The following is a 22,858-nucleotide window of genomic DNA, read 5'->3' on the forward strand; positions in this document are numbered from 1 at the left end:
ATAGTTTTGATGCTAAATTAGGTGTCAGGTTGCTTGTGCTGCCTCTCAGGCCTCTGGTGCTCTATTCCCAAAGGTTTGCTCTGTTGATTTTTTTACCATTTAAGTAATGACATAAAACCTTTCACACTTCACTCATGCACAGTAATTCTGCTGAGTCACAGCCATCCAAAGCATTCAGAGCTGAAGGACAGATCCCTACTGGACAAAGGTGAAAGCAGAGCTGAGTTTCCCTTGTGGAATGGTTTAACAGGGAAAAAGCTCCTAGCAGGCCCTTCCCACAGAGCACGGGTTTGGACAAGATGTGTACTTTGACACGAGACAGAAAGCGCTGCCATTCATGAAAAAAGCCTTTTCCCTTCCTTTGCAATTGCTTCCATTCAGGCAGCATTCCAGACTGTTTGAACACTTGTTCTTTCTACAATGCCAAGAAATAACAAAAACCTTAATTTCTCCTCCCAACCAAATTCTTATTTTTCATTATGCTTTCATTTTGAGGGCTGAACAGCTGACAAGAACACATAATGGAAAAACCTCAAAATCCCACATAGTGTTATTTTTCCAAGAGGCCAGACAGGGTGGGTGTCAAGTAATTTTTTTTTTCTTTCATTTCCACTTTTTTCAGATCTATTAGAGAACATCAGAACAATTTTTTCTACACCCTCTCTCAAAACTTGAGAAGCATACTGCAAGCTCTCTTTAACCACAAAGAAAAAACTAAAGTGAAAAAAAAAGAAGAAAAAGGCTCTTATCAGCTGCAATATGAAGATATAACTAGGAAATGCCAAAAAGAAAATTACATTCTTAGAGACTGCATTTGGTAGTTCCTGACAGATGTAAAAAAACTGCACAGAGAATCACATGGAAAAAAATTTTATAAAAATATTCCTGCAGTGAAAAAAGGCTAGAAAGGAAAAGCCACCATTTCAGTGCTTTTGCTACCACTATCAACCACCTCTTCTTAATATATATTTTACAGATTGATTTAGAATTTTATGATTAATAATCAATTGATCTAACTAGTTACAAATACTTTATTCAAGAACCATTGCCTCAAGTGTTTCTTATATTAATAAATCAGAACACAGATGACAGCAGTTTAAACAGTGTACATTGAGATTTATTAGAACAAGCACTAATAGCAGCAGTGTACAGAGTGATGGAGACAATGTACTGTATGCACTGAACAATAGTAATTATACAATTGCACTTCTTCAGAGATCTATTAGAAAATGCTTTTCAGTAAACAGTTTCCCAAATCTAGCATTGTTTGGATTTGCCTCTGAGGAAAAAAAAAATACAAAAAATATGCTTTATTTTTTTTTTTTTGGTAAGGCATTAGCAACATTCATTGGCAGGCTACACAAGTCATTTGTACATGCATTATCCAATTACATTGCAACAGGTAAAAAGAGCGTCATGTTTCCTCAAAAATTAGAATTGTGTGTATGTTTTGGACACAATATCCTGGGAAATCTGACTTAGCCTGAAGGAAACAGATGACTTCTTTTGTTACATTTTAGAGCACAACAAAAACTATAGCGTAGCCAAATTCACTTTTTATTTCCTACCAGAAGCTGTAGGACCTCCTTCAGTTGGAGTTGGTATTATGGGTATCGTGTATACCACATACATCACTGGAATAAAGTCTTTGTTATTGTTTCTTGTTTACTCTTCCCCCCACTACCACCTCCCTGAATGATGTGGCCAAAGGATGCTCAGCTGTAATCAATATTAACTACTGAATGAGCCTGGGTTTTATTGCATGAGAGGTAGTCAGTGTGAGGCCCCATCTGCCCTCTGGATTACTACAACAGTACGTTCAAAACCAACTGATGAGTGCAAGGACACAGAATAAGTGTTGCAGCTGCATTACATGGAAACTTAAAACTGTTTTATTACTGCTCTTTTCTGGGCTAGGTTTAATCTCAGAAGTAGCCAGAGAACTCAAAATACCAAAAGAAAGCAATTCTATGTACGTGCTGAAGCCTAGACGGAGAGAGGTACTTTCTCACATTCATCCTTCTCTGGGCTAAGATTAAGAGCGTGCTCTTTGTCTGCCACCCTCTGCTCCACAAATCAGAAAGATTAGACTCCTTTTTTTCACTGGCATACTGTACTAGCAACTCCCAGCTCAGGGCTGGCACCAACCTGGGGAAAGCATAGGGAAACAGGAACAGGGATTGCAAATATTCTTACAATTAAGCTTGCCAGAATGAGACATAATATGATGAATTGTTATTGTTTTAATGTACTGTTCTTTATTCCAAATGTCATATCTAATTGAGCTTTGCAGAGACATGAAGTTAACTTGTTTTTAAAAACTACAAGCTCCAGAATAAGACTCCAAAATGCAAGAGGAAAGTCAAATATATTGCTTGGAGTGGCAAGCAGTCAAACCAACTGTATTTCACACATTTTATCTTCCACAACATGGCACACATGTTCAAAATTAAGCTTAAGGGCAACTAGTTGAATCCCTAGGCTTGACTGCACATTAGGCCTACAGCTGAAATAGAATTGGGCAGCTAGATCATCCACTCACCTGGATGCTCACTGGGTTCAAGGGGAACGGAGTACCAACAGCAGCTCAGCCTCTGCATGGGTCCTCATTTGGTTAAGCACGTAGGAATTAGAAATCAAGTGCTACAAAACCTGGGCTAACCAGGTAAGCCAGTACATTGTTTTCTTAGGAATGTCAGTGTAGAGTGTTTTTATTTGAACTTAAGCATCTTCATCTTTTAAACTGTTGTGAATGAGAACTGTTTGCAGTGTTAATGCTAAGTACACATCGATGCCTGTCAGAGTCCAAGCAGATGGAGCAGGGAAAAAATCTGATGTGCATTGCTGATTAACTCCTGCAGTGAAATAAAAGTCTATGGATTTAGAATACACAAATTATATCCTTTCTGTATTGCTCCTCAGCTCCTGATGTTTACAAATCATAAGCAATAAAATTGCTTTTACAGGCATAATCGGCTCACATTGGGAATCAGAATTAATAAGATGTAAAGAATCATCATGAAGACTTCTCCAATGTGTAAACAGTCAAGAACAGATGAATACATTTGCAGGAAATCAATCAAGAACAATTAACAATCTTTTTTTTAATGTTAAATTACTGAATGTACTACAAAGGACCAAAATTATGCTTTTAAAAATTGCTATACTATAAGTAGGTTATATAATTTTCACTACAAATATCTGCAAATTAGTTTTCTATTACTTAGAGTTATTTAAATTATGGTACTGATTTTTCTTTTTCCAGTATCCTATTCTTTGTCATCTCATTATGGAAGTCCACAGCAAACTTTTGAGTATAAAATTGGGAGTGCTGCATGTGAGATTTAGTACTGCAGTAGTCCAAAAACAATACATTCTGCTACATTTGGGTAGATAGGTACATAAATGCTTCTCACTGCCCTTCTTTCCCTTAAGTAAATTTCTTCTCAACAGAAAAAAATTTATCTGGTGCATCTAAGAACTCAGACCCTTTCTCACTACAGTCTGTTACTTCCCTTTAAAACAGACACTATCTACCCACTACTCCAAAGTAGCACTGGCTCTGTATACTTCTAAAAAGCAACTTTTGCCTTTAAATTAATCTTAAACACCACAAAGCAAGTTTCTGCTTGCCTTTGTACCTGACACAATAGCATATTCACAGTAGAAAGACTCTGAGGATCTCCTTTTACAGGTAAGCTACCCAAAGATGTGCACAAGGAATCAACAGATATGGTATGTTTTGCTTGGTTTTTTTTCAGAATGACCACATAGATACTGGCAATCAGCAAAGAATGTTCTTTCAGCTCTTTAGGTTCTGACATTTTGGCCTGCTAAAGAATTTGCACAGGGTAACCTATCACCTGAAAGGTTTTTAAAAGCAAAGCTTAGTAAGGCAGTACTGAGCTTAATAATAACTAATCTAAACCTTACCCTTCTAATGGCATTCTCAGAATATGAGCAAGGTAAAAATAGTAACATTACAACATTTCATACATGTGCACATGGGATCTAATCACACCAGAAAAGTGTGACATTATTCCCAAATTATATTAGCTTTGTGCAAAAGTGACAGAAAATACAGAATTCTTTGCTGTTGAAATACTGAGAAATTATAAATCACCAGTTACTTATATGAAGAAAAGTAGATGGAGACCCAGGGAAGAGTCTTGCTACTGGTTGCAACAAATAAAATATACAAACAGAACTATCACAGTAGTACAGAACTATTATAATAATCTTTCTTGATACCACAGTAGTTTCATTTTATGATGGCTTTTCAGATGCTAAATAAAGTATCACAGACCATCTAGCAGTAACAGATAAAGAACAGGTAGTTTGCTATGCAATTCTGGGGAAGAAAAATATTTCAGACATCAAATGCTGGCAGCCTGACTTCTTACTTATTTTACAGTAAATGACATAGACACAAATCCATATACAAAGAAGAATCCCACTGGAAAAGCCCACTGATATATATTTTTGGCCTGAGAGTGAAATTTTAGTGGTCCATCCTTAGAAGCGGACATTTAGCATGACATGAACACCAACCTTCATGTCTGCAAATTTCAAACACGGTTTACTTTGTAAAAATCAAACTCCACTGGATTAATTCTTAGTGTGGGAAAAATGTTTGAAAGTAAGTAGTCTAGAAATTATTAAAAAGGAACAAGAGCAGTATTTTTGCTAATTAGAGATAAAGCTTACTAAGGTAGAAGTTTGCATGTTTGCCTGCATACCAAAATACACTCATCGGCATTTATTTTTCTGCTCAGTCAGGTCTTCTGTGAGACTCAGCAGAAAAGAAAATTTATTGTGATCTCAATTTGTATCTCAACTACTAAAGAATACAAGTAGCACTTATTTTAAAAACTAAATAGACTTGTTTTCTAACCTCAAATTGGAATGACAATTTTCAATGTCAACTTCAAGATAGGGGATAAAGTAATTTTAATATATTTATTGTGATCCAATCTCAAAATATTTTATAAAATATTAAGCAAACACAAGGATAATAAAACATATAATCTATATTTCTTCCACATAGTTAAAGAAGCTAGCCTGAATTTTCCTTTCCCTGGAAAATACTGAGGATTAATCTTGTATTTGCTATGTTAATGTTACTATAATATTCCTTGATCAAGTGACTTTAACAAAGAAAGAGAGTGTGTTCAGCACAGGACTACTAAACAAGAAATCTGAGTTTGCAGTCCTGACTCAAGCATTGATTATTCTTGGTGGACATGACAAAGCAACCCTTGGGACACAAGCACAATCCTAAAAAGAGATGCAATTTCAGAACAAGAGGTTTCATGTGTAGCTACACTGACTGGCACCAGAAGCAAGCAGCTCAGTGAAGAACAGTTCTGCTTGAATATTTGCCTTTTTTATTTTTTGTGTTCTGCTCTTGTAGAGAAGAATATCATTTTGATTCTCAGAGAATTTACCCATTGCTGAGTTTCTGAAGGAATTTCCTCACCTCTTCCCATTTTGCATGCCTAATGTTCCAGGCCAGCAACATTATACACTAGAGTAAGATATGCTCTTTATGCTCTTTCACTAATGCAGACCACTAAAAGTAGCAGTCAATATGAAAATACATTTTAGTGTTTCACAGGAGACATCTGAGTCATTGCTCAGTCATTGCTCAGGAGTACCAATAAGTAGCTTTACCATACTTCAATGAGTTATTCACAGGTCAGCAAGAACATATTACACACTGCTGATTATATATTCAGACTATGTAACTCTCTTTCTTGTCCAAGTTACCAAGACATCTTCAGCCAAATGCTGGCTACAGTAATTTTTTATTTATGAAAGGAATAAAAACTTCCCTTCACCTTCAGCATTAATTCTGAGCAAATGTCTCTAATCTTCCCTTTTTTCATGCTGTCATGGATCAGTGGAAAGAAAAATAGTATTAAGATAACCAGCCTAAAACAAATTCAGCAGCTCTGCTGACAGTTTAATTCCTACAAGTTAGAAAACTTTCTCCTTTGTTACATCTCACACTGAGAGAGCTCCTGTGACAAGTTTCACCATTCTGCATTGCTGTCTCTCCCTTGCCTTTCTTTTCCGAGGTTTGACAAAGATTGCAAGGAAAGTTAATTTATTTTTTTTTTTAATTAGAGATGGTGAGTTTGTAGTACCACAAAATTTGACAAAATAGGAGGCTGGTATATAAAACACAAGTACATCAATATTACTTTTTAAACTTGCAAAACCTGTATAAAAATCCTTTTATAAAGATACTTTTCAGTTTAATGAAAGAAATATATCATTTCTACTAAAGCAAATAAATAAAGGTTTTACATACCCTAGTTTAAAAGTAAATAATGTGTTTGCTTTTGTAAGTAGATTCCTTACAATATATAATACAAAAATAAGATAAATTGCTGTAAATGTGCAATTTCTCTGACCTTACTCAGATTTGCAGCATTCTCCTGGGTGTCAGTCACTGTTGTAATGGAGCTTTTGGAGATAGTCTCACCAGGAATAATTATACCTTTATTAACACAGTCTAGATTCTTCCATTAAAAAAAAAAAAGAGAGGAAAATGAAAAAAAAAACCCTATGCCTTCTTCACAAAAATACTGACTGATATTCAAATTAGCATAAAAGTAACCAGGAATGCTGAAGTAGAAAATTATACTACTTTTTATACTAAATATACCTTGAAAATATCAATACGTGCACTGAAGTGTAAATTTACGTTTTACACAGTTTTGATGACTGTTACTTAATGACAGACAGAAAAAAAGAACAAGGAAGTGTTTTCCAGCCCTAGCAGCTGCCAAGGTAAGTGCTTATGACATAGCAAATTTTCTGAGCTTTCTCATGGGTCTGTGCATTACACAAGGTTACCAGTGAGGCCATTCCAGTGTTTCTGATACACTTTTGTCAATATTAATCTTATTCCCCCAGGTGGGCAAAACTCTCTAGCTTAACCCCTCCTAACATTTTAGCATATGAGTACAAATACACTTTCAGATGGATTTAATCTGAAAACCTCTCCTTCACTTTAATTATGCAGCTCCATTATTACTAATGGCATCTAAAAATGTTCATTCCTCAGATTACAACTGCTGCCAACACGTGTAAAATAGCTATTGTTTATTGTTGCACCAGAAAATGTCTAAAATCCAGTAAAACAAGGAGAGCACACAAACATTCCCCTTACTAGTGAGAGCAAGTTTTGCAATACAGAGAATGGATATATTCAGCCCTCCTGGTTATTGTGCAATTGCAAGTGAACGTCTCCTCCAGGGCAATCCTAAAAATTCTGATTTTTTTGAGGAGAAGCTCAGTGTAAGACTGGAATTGTGCTGGGCTCCACTGGTGAGAGGTGAGAAAATCCCATTCCCTCATGGGGAACAGAGGACATGGCCCAGATGCAAGGTGCTCACAGTTGCCCATGGGGAGGACCAGAGCTGCCTCCTAGTTTGCCTTAAGGTTTGTGTAGTTTGCTGCCATAAAGCACTGACAGTGCTCAGTAGGGAATTAAGGATAATATCTTTCAACACTGTGCCATGTTTACATACTGCAGTACTTGACAAATGCCTGGCATGTGCTACTCACATAAACCCCACAGGTGCCATACAGGCTTATTCAGAGTCAGAAGTTCAAAAGGAGAAAAAAAAAGGGTAACATTGTTTGTATGATGAAAATGCTATTATAATGGAAATTGCAGTTTTAAAGCCAAATACAAAAAAAGTTTATTTCATGCAACTTACATCTGTCCAAAATTGGGTGCCTAGATGACTTTTTAGTCACAGTGATACTTCATGAAAATCAACTCAAATCATCTTTTCCTGTGAGATAAAAATTTCTAATATGCCAAAATTCTGCCATCTTGGTAATACTTGAAAAAATGAATGAAGCTATTTAAATCTTTGTAAGACTTTGCATTTGATGAAAATAGCTACTATTACCTTATCATATCCAAAGTATCAGAACAAGGAAGAAATTAAGGTACACTTTTAAAATATTAATAGAAAGTACAGCTCATTATTGTGAAACTAAAGCATAAGTATTGTGTATTTTTATACAGAAATAAGTGTTTTGAGAAAACACAGGAGAAAAGCATATGTCTTTGAAGCGAAAGAACTTCTTGAATTGCATTAAAAGTTTTATGTGTCAATGATATATACTAATTTTCAACATTTAGCAAGCATATAGCAATTAAATCTACTGAGTTGGATAGTGTTTTTCATGCCTTCCAAAAGGAAATACTGCCTGGATGGAGTGAGTGGGGCTGAAAACTGCTTGAATCCCAGGCTGGAAGGGCACTCAGTGATCAATGGTTTCTGCCCTGCTGGCAGCCAGCAGTGAGGACAGCCCTGCAGGGGTCAGTTCTGTGGCCATGACAATCAACATCTCACCAGTGACCTGGACAAGGACATGGTGACACATGATAACTGTTCACAGATGACATCAAAGTAGGAGGATGAGATGGCATGCCAGATGGCAAAGCTTCAGCTAGAAGGACACTGCTTGAGGACTGGGCCAGGAAACACTTCACAAGGTTCAGTAGAAATGAAAAGTTCTGCTCCTGGAGCAGAAAAATCCCACATGCCGGGAAGAGATGTCTGAGCAGCAGCCCTGCCAAAAACCAGACAGCATTTACACAAAATGCCAGGCTGCAGAACAGCCAGTGGTGCACTCTCCTTGCAGCATGGGATACTCAATTCTGCACTACACGGGCAGGGGATGGGGAAAACTCACCATGCCCTCTCACTCAATGCTGTAAAATGTCACAGGTTGACTAAAAATTATAATTTGGATAGAAGCCCTCCTACCTATCCACCTTAGAACAAAATATTCCATGATGTCTGCCAATGTTAGAGGAAAAATGCAATAACAGATTTTACACAGAATACAGAGAATTCTGCACTATGAGAAACTGCTTCATGGTACATCTGCTTGAACTTTTTCATTTCTGATATAGACTGCAATACCTCGTGTTGCATTACTTTGTGTCTTTTCTACTTACTAAGCAACTAATTTAACATCCACTTGGCTTAGAAAGTGCCTTCAATAGAAATATTTAGCATTTCACAGATGTTCTAGAATTTAGAAATGTTAGCATTATTTTTCTTTCAATGAATGTCAAATGAACAATTGTAAAAAACAATTCAATGATAGCATTTTTAATGTCCACCAAGTTTCAGTTTGCATTGCAAATAATGGCATTCACAGAGCACTGCCAGAATGCTTGTAAAACTCAAGACCTTCTTTCTGTATTTAAATTAAAGATTTGAGGACATGCAGTTCTGTCCCTCAGATGTGCTTGCAGTCATACACAAATAATACTTCCTCATATCACGGTGAACTGCACACAAGGACTGGAGCAAAGGATGGGCAAATGTTTAATAGAGTTGGCTTTAAAGAAAACTACATAGAATAATTAATTGCTATTTTACACACAATGTGCCAATTTGATTCCTAATGTAATATTGTTAAAGCAAGCAGGATGACCTTAACTAAATATTATTTAAAAAACCAACTTTTGATATATTTTCATTTTCTTATAATAACAATTGCAGAACTAAAGAATAAATCAGACTAGGTTCAACTAGGAAAGAGAAAGATAACATTCTTTGAATAACTTAAAATTTTCTTTGGAAGAAATCCCATTAATCTACATAGGGATTTTTATACCAAATTTTTATAAAAAATTCACGTGCAGTCTCAATTCATAAAAAGTCTACTTAATATTTTCTGTAGGTTTTCATAGTTCTTTCTGATAATAGAAGTGTGTGAAGAAATTGGAACTGATTAACAGCTAGTTGCCCTGCTAGTTACTTTGCTATACCAACAACAGGGAGGTCTAAATTTATCTTAAATCACCAAAGTAATCTCAGTTGTATGGGGACCTGACTCGGAAAAAGGAAGAAGCAGGCTGAGAGCTGGGGGTGTGTGGTAATGCACTGACAACTGTTCAAGCAGCTCTGCTGGCAGATCAAATACCTATCTAGTAATTTTATTTTTGGTCTCAGGACTGGAATCTCAAATAGAAAAATCATATGTTATGTATGTGCAGAAAGGAATACAGAGTCTGTGCATGAAATCTAACCCATCACCAGTGGTGGGATGTGTAACACATGCACAAATGGAAGACTAGATCATACCATATGGAATGTAGCTCTTATCTAACAAATTACTGTTGTTTCTTTTATTAAGATCTTCCCTCCTATTGTTTAATGTTTCAGAGATTTTCAAATAGAAAGTGCCAAGTCTTCTCCCACTTATATTAACTGAGGCTTAGCAACACATAAGAGACTTTTTAAAATCAAAAAATATAGAACCATTTTATGAAAAAATGTAAAGTATATTTTGCACAAGAGCTGTTTTGGCAACACAAGTAGAAGTTGTTAGCTATAACACATGGGAGCCTCTGCCATACTCTCCAACATAATTTTAGATAAGCAAAGTGGATGGGGAAAAAACAGAGCCAAGAAAATAAACATAGTGTGTGGCAGAAAACAGTTGCATTTACAGTACTATCCAGCTTCTGGAGAGAAGCCAGAGACCTTCACATGAAATCCTTCTGTGCTTTTAACACTGTTGCAAAGCTTCAGGGATTTCTAATTGTATAAACAGTTAGGGGAAAATGAGATTCACTGAGAGATCTATGTCCAGGAAGTACTAAATGTGATGACTGCATCTCAGCATCAGTCCTTTAGAATATGAACTTTCTGACTAGCAACTCATATGCATTTACCAAAACTGAAATTCAACCAGCTAGCAGTTTCTTTTCAGTCTGATTATACAGTCAGCATCCCAAAGCTAAAGCATGTGCACTAGGTCTCATACCTCTGAAATGCAGTTGGATGTTTGCTTATCTTTCGATTTCAAATAAAGCAGGTCTTCCAGTATTTATATTGTGATAAAATTCTAGAGCTTTAAAAATCTGCCCTTCACACAAGCCTAAGCATAGATATTTTAAAATTACTTAATGTACATCTTCATATTTTGTTAAGGCATGAACAATGGCATATGAATGGGAACAGCTTCCAGAAAAGCATCTTTTTGACAAAGGCCAGTCCAAGCATATCACACCAAAGGACTAACCTGAAGCCAGAAATGACAGTGTTGTGACCCAAGAGTTTTTAACAAAAATAGTTGAAACAAAATGGAACTTTTTTCTATTTTTTCTTTTTTTTTTTTTTTTTTTACTTTAAATTGTATTACTCTTAATGTCTGTTTAAAGCACCGGTTGCAGTTTTGCGCTTACCACCTCTTCCAAGTGACTTTGGACACTTCATCTGCTTCTTTATTTCTGAATTTTCAGCATATGAAACTTCAAAAGGTTTCTGTTTCCTTTTTTTTCTTTTTTTAATTTTTTAGTTTTGATGGCTGCTGCAAAATTAGAAAGATCCAGAAGTGGTCAGGGGCCTGGTCTAATGCACTTCCAAAAGTCCATTATAAAGATGAATATAAATGCATATGATATGGTTTTTCTGTAGACCCACAAACCACGCTTAGCTATAAGAAACATATTGTGCATAGTTATTTTTTTTCTTCAGTGATATGTTTACTAGGTCTACATTCTCAGTTCACCAGAGTACAGGAATGTCTACTTTACTAAAGCCAGGATCCTTTCGCAGTTCCCAGTAGGTTTCATTGGTAACCCAGGCTTCTCTTTGATTAGCGTCAATTACTTTTCTGTAGAAAGGGGAAAAAAAGAGATAAAGAGACAAAAAATATTGCTCTTATGCAATATAAAATCAAATTCCACACTTCTCTGACCTAACCCAATATTAAATCAAATTTCATATTTCTAAAGGAGACAACAGTCAGAAATTTAAAAACAAAAATCAACCTTTACCTATATCAAAAGCGGAAGACAGAGAAGACATCTGAGACTGAAAATCTGTTGTTTGTTCTGTAAGAGCAGGTCTAAGAGCCACCTAAAACCCCTTTGCTCACTACAGATTCTGATTATGTGAAAGGTATTATCCAACAGATATAGCTTACAGAATGTAAGCCTTTAACCATTTATTTTTTTGTCCCTGCATTTTGCTTATATTATGCTACAACTGGATCGAGCACATTCAGTCTTTTCACTTTTGATTCCCCATGTTAGACATGAGGCTACTTGGCATGACTATTCCTTGTTTCAGAAAAATGCTTAATTAAAAAACAGCCAACAAAAACACTTCATTCAAAAATGAATGTATTTTAAGTGTATACATATAGATTTATATTTATCTACATCTTGTAGATATATATATATATGTATGATGTTGCTGTTCGTGTCACATGGTATTACTTGTCTAGGCAATGACTTTAAAATGCCCCTAGTTAAATCTTAGATTCTAATATTATACTTCTAATTCCACTTCAGTAGGAAGGCTTATATAGCTGAGGCTCATTATGAGAAAATGATCATTCAATTATGAATCTTAACTGTGTAAAAACTGCTTCAGAGAAGCAGGTGTCAGATATCTTTCTTAAAACTTTCATGATTCTCAGTCTGTGTTGGTGGTAATTCTTGTAGTACTTCATCCAGTTACAAGCTGGAAAACAGAGACTTACTACTCAAATGAAAAGACTCACTTAAAAAACTTGGGTACATATTCAATGCCGTTTTCTTCCATGTACCGCCTCCGAGCTCTCTGGAGTTCCTCTATTCTTTGTTTCTCAGATGCTGCTGCTTCTATATTTCCTTCCTCCAGAAGCCTGTAGGAATAACAGCAGGCTGTATAGCAATCACACAGTGTCTAGTCCAAGGGATTTTCCAGCACCCATCATCACAAAAGACAAGCAGAAGCCAAGTGTGTTGTCAGTGTTGTACTTTCAGATCCAGCCTGAGATGTGACTCCCCAGCTATGTGTACCTGACCTACAGCCTAAGGCACAGGCTTTGCTCAGCAACTTCAGCATATCACACTGAAGGACTATGAACTGAGAATTCGGAGGGAATTAGTGCTGATTCCATCCATAGCAGAAGTGCACAGCATTTCAGAGCCTGTTTTCCAGTTTGTCATGAACAATCTGCCCCAAGGTTGCACTACAGCTCTATAGCATCAACAGGAAGCTTTCTAATTTCCCTCAGCTGGGTTAAGCAGAAATTTGAGTGCAATACTGACTATCTTCTCTACTAGCAGAATCCTCCACAGCTTAATTCAGACTGAAGATACAGACAGAATTCAAGACTCAGCCAAACTCAGCCTTGAGCCCACCAAATATTAAATGTATAAATAAGCATTCTTGCCTTTGATCTGGCCTGAATCGTGCATCTGTTGCAGGAAGAAGATCTTTCAGTAAAGGATCTAATTCATTGAGCTCAATAGCAAACCTTGTGAAGCCGTAATAACGCTCATAATTGGTTGGCATGGAGCCTGAACACATAAGACAAAGAGAAAAGCTTTTAAGCTATTACTCTAAATATGCAAGAGATTCCTTTATTTATACACTTTTAACAGAAAAATAGTTAATATATTTTACTCTTACACTTAAAAAGCACCAAAAGCTATTCTGTAAGAGAAACAAAATTCACTAAATATTAGTATCAATTGCTTATCCTGCAGAGATTGTAATTACATGTTAATAGACTCAAAGCTTCTATGATCTTCCTCCCATTTTAATTAAAAACTAATGTTTTCAAGCTTTCAAATTAAAAACAGTTTTCTGTTCCCCAGAAAGTGGGTCTACCAAATGTCTGTCTAAAACCTAACCTTAAATGATCATTAGAGTTCATTTTGGAACTTAGCACACACTCACAGCCTGATTCACCACTACAAGGAGTAAGAACAGACAGTCAGGAAGAGAGCAGGGTGCAAAGTACAGTTCAAAATACCAAAAATACAAAGTAGGATTCAAAATTATAAGAAAAATAATTCCTGGATAATGCATGTATGAAAGATACAGGTGCAAAGGATGACTAATTCAACCTCAGGCCTCTAAGCAAGCAGGAAGTTGAAAACTCAATAAACCCCTGTTTGGTGAATGCAAAAAAGTTACCCTGCTCTCTGTCAAAAGGCAGACAGGCCTCCCCAGATGCCCAATTTTTTTCTTAATTTTATTCTTCTGTTGACCCCAAGGTCCCAGCACATCTGACCAGGAGTCAGACTGAGATGCTAAAGATTATGCCCTGTAAGAACATTTCCATTTACCATTATTATACACCCATGTAAACTGCTGTTTGTCTAGCCAGGGATTTAAACTTCTCTAGTATTATTCTGTGTATTTAAAATGTAGGCTAAAACAGCTTCACACCTTCCAGAATTTTTTACAAGCTTCTTACCTGGCCTCCATATGCATTTGGCTGAAGGTGCAACCCCACAGTAGAGGCCTTCATGCCACTTTCCAAAAAGGCGGTGAACCACCTTCCCTTCTTGATCTATCACAACGCCCTGGACCTCATTTACATTGGAATTCCAGTAGTTCACCTGCAAGTTTAACCAAGAATTACTAGCTCACACTACTTTTCCAACAGCCCATTGTAACAATACACATAATGCATGTCTCTTGGCTGTGGTGCCAACTGTCCAAATTCTGTGTTGGAACAGCCCACCTGGAACTAAGAATACCAACATTTAAAAATCATATGGTCCTAACACTAACTGATTTATTAAACGGAGAAACACTTGCAATGTGGTTTTGACATAAAAGCATTTAAATTAACTGCACATCTGGGAACAACATTCTCAGTCATAATCACAAATCCCACACAATTCTGCAAAAATGACCTTTTGCCTCTAACAGTCCTCTTCCTATACGAGGAGGTATTAAATATACCTGTACTTGTATAGGAATCCTTTCATGGGTGCTGAACACTACTGTATGCAGCAGGGAAGACATTACATTATTACACATTGTTTATTTCTGTTTCTCTTCTCTGTTTTGCTTTTCTTAGACACATTTAGCTCTTGCACCTTTATCCAAGAGCCAGTTGCCCATTCTTAGATTATCCAACAAAACACAAATTTCAGATTTATGTTAACATCCCATTGTTAACACTTAAATGGTATCGATATCTTTTGTGCAATGTGAAGACAAATTTATTTTTAGGGAAAATACTTGCTAGTAAGATAGCTATATAAACTTCTATTTTTATATATGATCCTTGCCTGGATATTACAGTACTATGAACCAAAGCAGCAATACATAATGTAAAGAGAGAAAATATTGACCGAAAAATTCTAGTAGAAGGAGAAGCAAAATGGCATGGCAGTGTACAGTGACTTTGTGTTTTCATTGTGTTACTATAAAAAAATGTTGACATTTCATTTTTAATCAAAAACCAGCAAGAGTACAGCACACAGCTATACAGCAATGGAACACACTGACATCAAATGTTCAGAGGAACAGAATCTTACTAAATTGACATCGCATTCTCATTTGAGAATTTACATTTTATGAATACTGATAAAAGGAATAAAAGATAAAAGGAATAAAGATAAATGACTTCAGGAATAGTGAAGAAACAGCTTGATGTACCCTTAAATTACAGTTATATGAATATAAGATATATATTAACATCCATATGTTACCTTGACAAAAGTGAGTTTACAAATACAAACACTGCTTTTTGTGTTTCTGATAGTTATCTCTCCGTAGTGTTCTATCCATCTCCTTCCACTAAGAATATTGTGTATACAAGTAGTGACTTTGTTCCAGACATAATAATCTCCATACCTAAGAACAGATTAAGAAGTAGTTGGTAATATCTATTAATCATGAACATTGCTGACAAAAAAGTAAAACATTCCTCCTTTATTGTAAAAACAAACCACATTTCCCAAAAACACCCACACAGATGACAAAGTCCTGTATCTGGTTACATCACTAATCCTCCTTAGAGAAGCTCACCTAAGCTCCAGAACTACAGAAAGGTGCTATAAACCACAAATAAACACATTATGAGCCACTGAAGCCCTGCATGGACTATTCACTGTCCTCAGAGCATGAAGTGCTATGGCCACGATTCCTATAGGGGCAGGACAGTGACCCAAAGATCAACAAAAGGCTGAATTGAAACTATAAACAGAAATGCAATTAAATCACAAACAGAACAAAATAAATATGAAAACCATACTACAAGTGTGGGAAATTTGGACAGGAGATCAAGGAAAGGAAGTAGAAAGCCAGGAGCGCACTGGCACATCATCCCTTTGACTATCCAGTCAGGCATGTCTAACATCAAACAAGAGAATAAAACCAGAGGATTATATTATGCAAAGCACATTCTCCTTCAGAGCTTAGGGGAAGGCATGAAGACAGAAGACAAAGCTGCTCCAGAGTGCATTTACTTCAATTTTATGAGATGGATAAAGAGGTGAAGTGATGCTATATTGGTAGACGCAGAAAGAAAGGCTGGCTGCAATGTACAGGAGCAAGAACGCCACTACAAAACCAGAAGACATGTTTAAAGTACCCACTCCTGGCATATTCTTAGGATTTACAAGCTGCAACTAGTCTCCCTGGTGGTGAAGCTACTGCCTCTCACTGCTCTGCCAACATCTCCATACAAAGTATGGAGAATATACATCGGTTTATCGACATTTTGAAAAAAGACCTTTCATGATCTTGTTGTTCTGAGGGAACACTCAGAGGCACTGAGAGCCTTAGGACAACACCAGCTGCTGACAGTCCTGCACTGCAGCCTTGTTCTGAACAGCTCATCACTGCTGTACACATAAAACATGGGTTCCCTCTCCCAAAACAATTCTATCTCTCTCTCTCCATCACTTTGCATATTCTTCCTCCAAAACCAAAAATGGATCTTCAGGCTCAAAACTGTTCCAGTAGCCCCACATGAACACTAAGGAAAGATTAAAGCTGGGCACAAACCCTCACCAGTACAATCCACATCACATCTGCTTACTCCAACCCATTCACAAGGCAGCCCAGACTGGAGTGCACCAAAGGTTGAAAACAAGAGAGTAGCTTACTTTGGAAGAGTCACATTCAAGGTTCCAACAGGCAGAATTTCCATTGATTTCCCCCAGAATTTGTTTTTCCACCTGATATCTGAATATAACAGTGAAATACTTAAAAAACTGAAATGACCTAGGTCTCCCCCTTGCACTGATCTGTGTGGCACCAGACCATCTGTGCTGGACTATCCAATTCAAAACAGGGCAGTAGGTAGTGTGAATTTTCCAAGAGAATACTAAAGAAAAAAATACTAGAAAATTACATTAGGTCAGAAAAACTAAATGTAAGTTTAATTAAGAATTGCGTCTGTGCTGCATGATTGTCAAATATCTTGTGCAAACATTCAATACAAATTAAAGGCATACACCAGTAGGTACAAGGAAAGAAAGAGTAATTTTTCAACTGTAAAAAGAACTGCTTGTGTTTGTAAGAAACAGTAATTTTATTGCTAAAAACCTTTTAAATGGGAGAGTATAAACAGGCTGCAAGTGACAGAGGAAGTTGTAATATGTTTGCTCACTCTTAATGAGAATTTGGAGTAAAATAAATCAGATCATCAGTTTATAATATGTCACTTCAAAATAATAAGTATAGAAATTCTGAGTAAGTTCCAAATGCAAAGCTCAGCTTTTACAAGTTTTATTTGACAATAAAAAAGGAGCTATGCCTTTGAATTAAAAAGCATACCTTGCCAAAACACAAAGTTTTTCGATTCACAGTGACAGGCCGAAATGGGAGGATGGTGGCTAACCTGAAACACAATTTGGTTGAGTCAAAAACATTTAATTTTCATTCCTAAGGCAGTACAACTGTTATTGCAATATGAAAATACTAAATAGCTCATGTTGCTATGAAAACAGATACAACTTAAGTGATTGTACTTAAAACAGTTCCTAGTGATTACTATAAAGATGTATTCCTTCTAGCCCTTAAAGAAGTCCACTCATATTAACAATATTTATTTACTTCTAAGAAAGCAAACCATTCTAAGTAGAAAGAAAAATAGGATTATATATAAAATGAAGAACAAAAATGATAAATCTGAATAGGAGTGTCTATCTAAAAACAAAGTTTACCTGCTCTGAGAAAAATCGAAATCCTTTGTCTTCTCTAATACATTCATAAGTTTCACCAAGCACAGGGTTAAATGGCTTGCTTCCTGCTCTAAAGTATGTAGAGGCATAGCCTGATGCTGCAAAGGCAGCTATGAGAACCTGTAAAAATACAGACCAGAACATGAGAACAGGCAGACACTCCTGTGTATGTGCCATCACTGTGTGGTACCACTCAACTCATTCTGCTCAGAGTCACAACTGGAATAATGAAGCATGCCTGACAGTGAAACCATGCATCCCAGCCAGAACCAGTATAAACTTTATTTCTTCTGTTGATATAATTTCTTTTTCTTCATGGCCTCATTCAGTCTTTCAACAGTCCCTTAAAATGACAATCTGCAAATGACACAGTTTTTCTGCCTTTGACCAGGCTTATCATTAGTGACCTGAAGCTCTAGTCCTTCTTTCTGTGAATAAATAGTATGTAATAAATTCTAATTATGAGATCACATATCATTTTCCTATGGGAATTATTTTATTTATTGCCAAACATGAACAGCCCCCACTTAGCATGTTCTTAACCCAGAGTTATCTCCAAATCTTCCACACATATGCAGCCTTAACAGCCAGCCCCCTTGTCTACATGTACAATCACAATTTAATAATCTCTAAGCCATGCCTGACTGGAAGTAATAAGTGAAGTGGGATGCCATGGTTATTTAGTTTACAGGGTCCCATTTTCAGAGTTTTAAAAAAAATTACATCAGCCAGTCAGAAGTCCAAACAAAACTTCAGAAAACAACACAGGGATAAAAATGAGTCAGCTATTGGCAATATGCTACCAATGGGGCAAATGTGCTTTGTTTTTGTCCCACTGTGTAATAGGTGCTCCATTCTCTTTTCATTTTGTATTATTCAGAAATGCAGCATCAACAAAATTAACACTTTTTTCGCAGGCTTTTCTTCAACAGTAAAAACCTTCATTCCTCTAAAACTGTTTTCAGATTCATTTCAACTTCCTTTTCAATTTAACTATAAGACACTGGAGTTTACTATCCTTGTGATATAGAGAGTAGTGTGAAAAAAAAAGGTTTCCACTGCTTTTGGATGCTTATTGAAGATAGCAAAGTCCTGCTCTTTCAGAGAACAGTGAACAAGCAGTAACGTATTCACAGCATTGCTGCCACAAGCTTTGGGTATTCAGCTCTTTTCCAAGTAGTTCCATATGCTTCAGCTCAGGTATGCAGTTTGCATTTTAGGGATGCTGTTTAAAAGTTTGGTTGTATTCCCAAGTACTGCTACTGACTTTCCAAACTTTTCAATAAAGGTAGCAATCAGTCTGCTTTACTCATTACTTCTTACAGAATCTCCCTCCTTTTGTGAGGGACAGAATCACAGAATACTCTGAGTTGGAAGGAACCCACTATGATCACCTCCTGAGTCTTGTAAGAAAACAGAATGTGATGATGAATAATTCAACTCCCTTTCTCAAGGTAGCTTCAACTTCTTCAGTGCTTAGGACTCCTCACTCTCATGCAGGCCTTGTGAACACAGCAGAACAGGGACTTGAGTATGTGATTGTGTGACAGCCAAATGCAACCTCTCTTCTCTCAGCTATCCACAGTGCTGCAAACCCATACCAGGGAGCAGTAGATATGTTCAGCAACAACACTGCCAACTTCCCCTTACAGCCTTTCCCTGTATCTTCTGAGGAAAAGGAGACATGACAGATGAAAGCACCCTGAGAGCTGAGCACAGGCTGCTGGCTGTCACTAAAAAAACCAAAACAGACTTGCAGGGGAGCTGGTCAGGCTACCCAGGCAAACTTTCTTCTGGTGTTTTAAAACTTCTCTCCTAGAAATTGCCTGGGAGGACATCCTATTCACACCTATAGTGATCATAAGGCAGCCACAGACTTGATTAACTCTTGAAGGCTGCTGGATTTGACCACTGAAAGCCAGGAAAGGATGCTGCAGAATTAGAAACTGCCAATGCCTACATCTACAGACACGGAGCATGAGGTTAATCCTAAATAAATGAGTTACAACTGCAGGACTTGGTTTGAGGTCAAGAAAAATCCCGCAGCCTTGTTCAGATCAAACCTACCAGCTGTAACTGTTGACAACACTTTTGCGGCCCAGCAGGGAGGTCTGTTGTCTGTGACCAGGAGGAGAAAGAGAGGACCCTGCATAGACCCCACTCAACAGCTCCCTTTTTAACACAGCCAGAAGTGCTACACTAAAAGCATTACCATGCGCTCATAAGGATCATCTGTTTCAGCAGCCTTGTCCAAGAGTTCACTGTATTCCAGCTCTTCACAAAGATGTTGCAAGGTATTCAGAGGTTCATTTAGCTCAACTGGCATGGATACTTTGGAAAGATCTTTGCCAATGTTATTTCTCAAAATATTCCACAGATTGATGTTACTGGTGTCAGGGCTGGGAGCTGGGAGACAAGTCCTCCGTCCATTTCTGAACGCGCCTCCTGTCAGCTCACCATTAAGAACTGGGAAGGGAAGAAAAATATTGTCATAAGAAAGCACCAGACTAAGAAAAACAGAGCTCTCAATTCAACCAAATAACTGCCAGAACAAGCAAGCCCAACTTCATTGTTTTCAGCTGAGTTGGACTTGTTTTGACATGCAGTAATTCTGGTACATGAATATAACCAAGGTAATTTCTCAAAGTTTGAAACACAGTATACTTTGCCGAGAAATGTTGTCTGCAACACTGGTGTTGTCCTCAGATATATTGTCACTCACATCACTGATATAAGATTCATCATCAGAAGCCTAAAACATAAATAAAATATCCATTAACTCAAATACATATAAAATATACAGGCAAAACAGACAAAAATAGTTAACTGAAACACAGATATTAAAAAAATATTCTTTATCCAATTAAAACTATTAGCTAAATGAACTGAATGTTTCAATCTGTCCATAGTGCCAATGCACTAAAAGGGTCAAAAAAAATGCTACGTTGTCCTCACGTTCCTGAATTCCTTATTATCCAAATACAGACGTGAGATCTGCAAAAGGTGGCTTCAAGTAAGATCAGGGATGAAAAGAAATTGATAACATAATGCTCTAGGGATGGGAGGTGAAAAGAAATAGTCAGATTTGTGCTGTTTATAAAGAACCAAACAATAAAATGTGACTTACGTTTTAGCAAACAAATTACGTAAACATTGATCTATTATTTTGAAAAACAAGAATCTCATCAGCATTAAGAATATTTTAAATTTTTTTTTTTACAAAACTGTTTTTTCAAGAAATATTACTTTTTTGTCTATTTCTCTCATTACAGAGAATAATTTTATACACATATGTAGTATAAGATTTTTTAAAGAATATTTGAAAATCTAAATTTAATTAACTGCACAGCCAGCTGTAACTGCCTATGTCATCCTTCAGTGGAACTGCCACAGCCTGGAAAGGACATATGCTGAGCCTAAGTTACTGACACAACTAACTTTCAACTCAGTTTTACACTTCAGGGAACTCCTGCACCTCTTTATGTGATCTCAGGTTTGTTTATCTACACTTTACACATTCTGATACCTTTTTATTCTAAGTAGCATTACTAAAAAATTCACTTGTGGTAGCACTACCTAACTGTGTCCAGCAGCACAGCCGCCACTTGCTGTCACAGCCTACCTCGTTTTCTGACGAGCTGGCAGATAGAAGCACTTCCTGTGCATCAAAGAACTCTGAAACAGATTCAGACATAGAGAGCCTGCTTTCATTAGAAACTTGCTGAGACAGTGGCAAACTGACATGAATTTGTTCACCTGTCTGTAAATAAAGCACAGAAAAGTAAAAGTATTATTTCTCATATTAAAGAAATACATGTAGAAGGGGTAAGTCACCTGAGTAAGATTTCTATGGCAAATACCAGTACAGGGAGTAAAGACAGCATGTTAGTAGGACTTTTAGTAGTACCTAACAAATGACACTATGCATGACAAAATAAAGTGCATTTTGAACAATGAGATACATGTCTTCATTTGAGTCCTGCCCAGCATCTACCAGCCAAGTTTTAGCAGTATGAAATTGCAGATCTACTTCTTTATGCAGAGAATTGATTTTGTGGACAATAGTTGGATTGTGTCAGACAAATTCAACCATGAACTTCAGATTAAATTACCTCTAGTAATAACAAATTACATCACTGAGAGCTAGCTTTGATACAACTAAAATTTCATTATAAAGATTTATAAGGTCTGGGAGCTATGTTACTTTCCAAATAAATGACCATGTGAACCAGTTTAGTAACAATGCATGAAATGTTTGAATATTTAGGAGGATAGCTATAATATGTATTTTTATGGGCTTTTATTCTATGTTTATACTCCTAATCTCATTTGCATTATGCCATTAACACTGACCCAATACTACTTAAAGAAATGAACTCTCTATGGTTTATTATAAAGAAACGTAACAGCAAAGTCAAGGATTCAAAACTGTGCCACGTTGATGTCAGTAGTGCAGCAGGCTAAAACAGTGAAATATACCCTCCTCTTCTGGTAGTGGTGGGTGGGACACCAGATTTCAATGTTACCCTGCAGGCTATCCCATTAAGAAAAAATTAAGATGCTCTCCCTGTACCATTTTATCACAGGATCTGTTGCTGTGGAGGGAAACAGATCTTGGACCTAATCCCTTACTTCCTACAGCATGTTGTCCCTGGGAGATAATAGAGATGAAACTACTGAAATCCTTTTAAACACAGTTAACTCTTCAGATTGCAACACAATCCCAGTTAATCTTATTCCAGAATTCCTGCATATGGTTTTGTTGACATCGTAATTCTGCAGAATTATTCCATACAGTTACCTCAAAAAGCACTAACAAAACATCCCAAAAAAGCATAAACAAGCCAAGAAAGTCAAAACCCATTCTTTTTTCATTAG

At 36.7% G+C, this 22,858-nt stretch overlaps 1 protein-coding gene across 4 annotated transcripts in view; it reads right to left on the bottom strand.

The window, feature by feature from the left end:
• Positions 1 to 1,095: 1,095 nt before the first annotated feature.
• The window catches only part of OSBPL6 (oxysterol binding protein like 6), a 97,112-nt gene continuing 75,349 nt past the window's right edge, over positions 1,096 to 22,858 (bottom strand). For all 4 annotated transcript variants that reach the window (XM_054515444.1, XM_036386310.1, XM_036386309.1 and 1 more), the window contains 11 exons: positions 21,603 to 21,740; positions 20,645 to 20,732; positions 20,193 to 20,446; positions 17,963 to 18,100; positions 17,574 to 17,637; positions 16,901 to 16,979; positions 15,500 to 15,644; positions 14,251 to 14,395; positions 13,219 to 13,345; positions 12,562 to 12,684; positions 1,096 to 11,667 (listed from right to left, as the gene is read on the bottom strand). In XM_054515444.1, coding sequence (XP_054371419.1) covers positions 11,559 to 11,667; positions 12,562 to 12,684; positions 13,219 to 13,345; positions 14,251 to 14,395; positions 15,500 to 15,644; positions 16,901 to 16,979; positions 17,574 to 17,637; positions 17,963 to 18,100; positions 20,193 to 20,446; positions 20,645 to 20,732; positions 21,603 to 21,740 — 1,410 coding nt within the window. In that variant the 3' untranslated portion in view covers positions 1,096 to 11,558. The remainder of the gene's footprint in view (positions 11,668 to 12,561; positions 12,685 to 13,218; positions 13,346 to 14,250; positions 14,396 to 15,499; positions 15,645 to 16,900; positions 16,980 to 17,573; positions 17,638 to 17,962; positions 18,101 to 20,192; positions 20,447 to 20,644; positions 20,733 to 21,602; positions 21,741 to 22,858) is intronic.

Source organism: Molothrus ater, chromosome 7 (assembly GCF_012460135.2).
Source record: "Molothrus ater isolate BHLD 08-10-18 breed brown headed cowbird chromosome 7, BPBGC_Mater_1.1, whole genome shotgun sequence".
In the NCBI taxonomy this organism is placed as follows: domain Eukaryota; kingdom Metazoa; phylum Chordata; class Aves; order Passeriformes; family Icteridae; genus Molothrus; species Molothrus ater.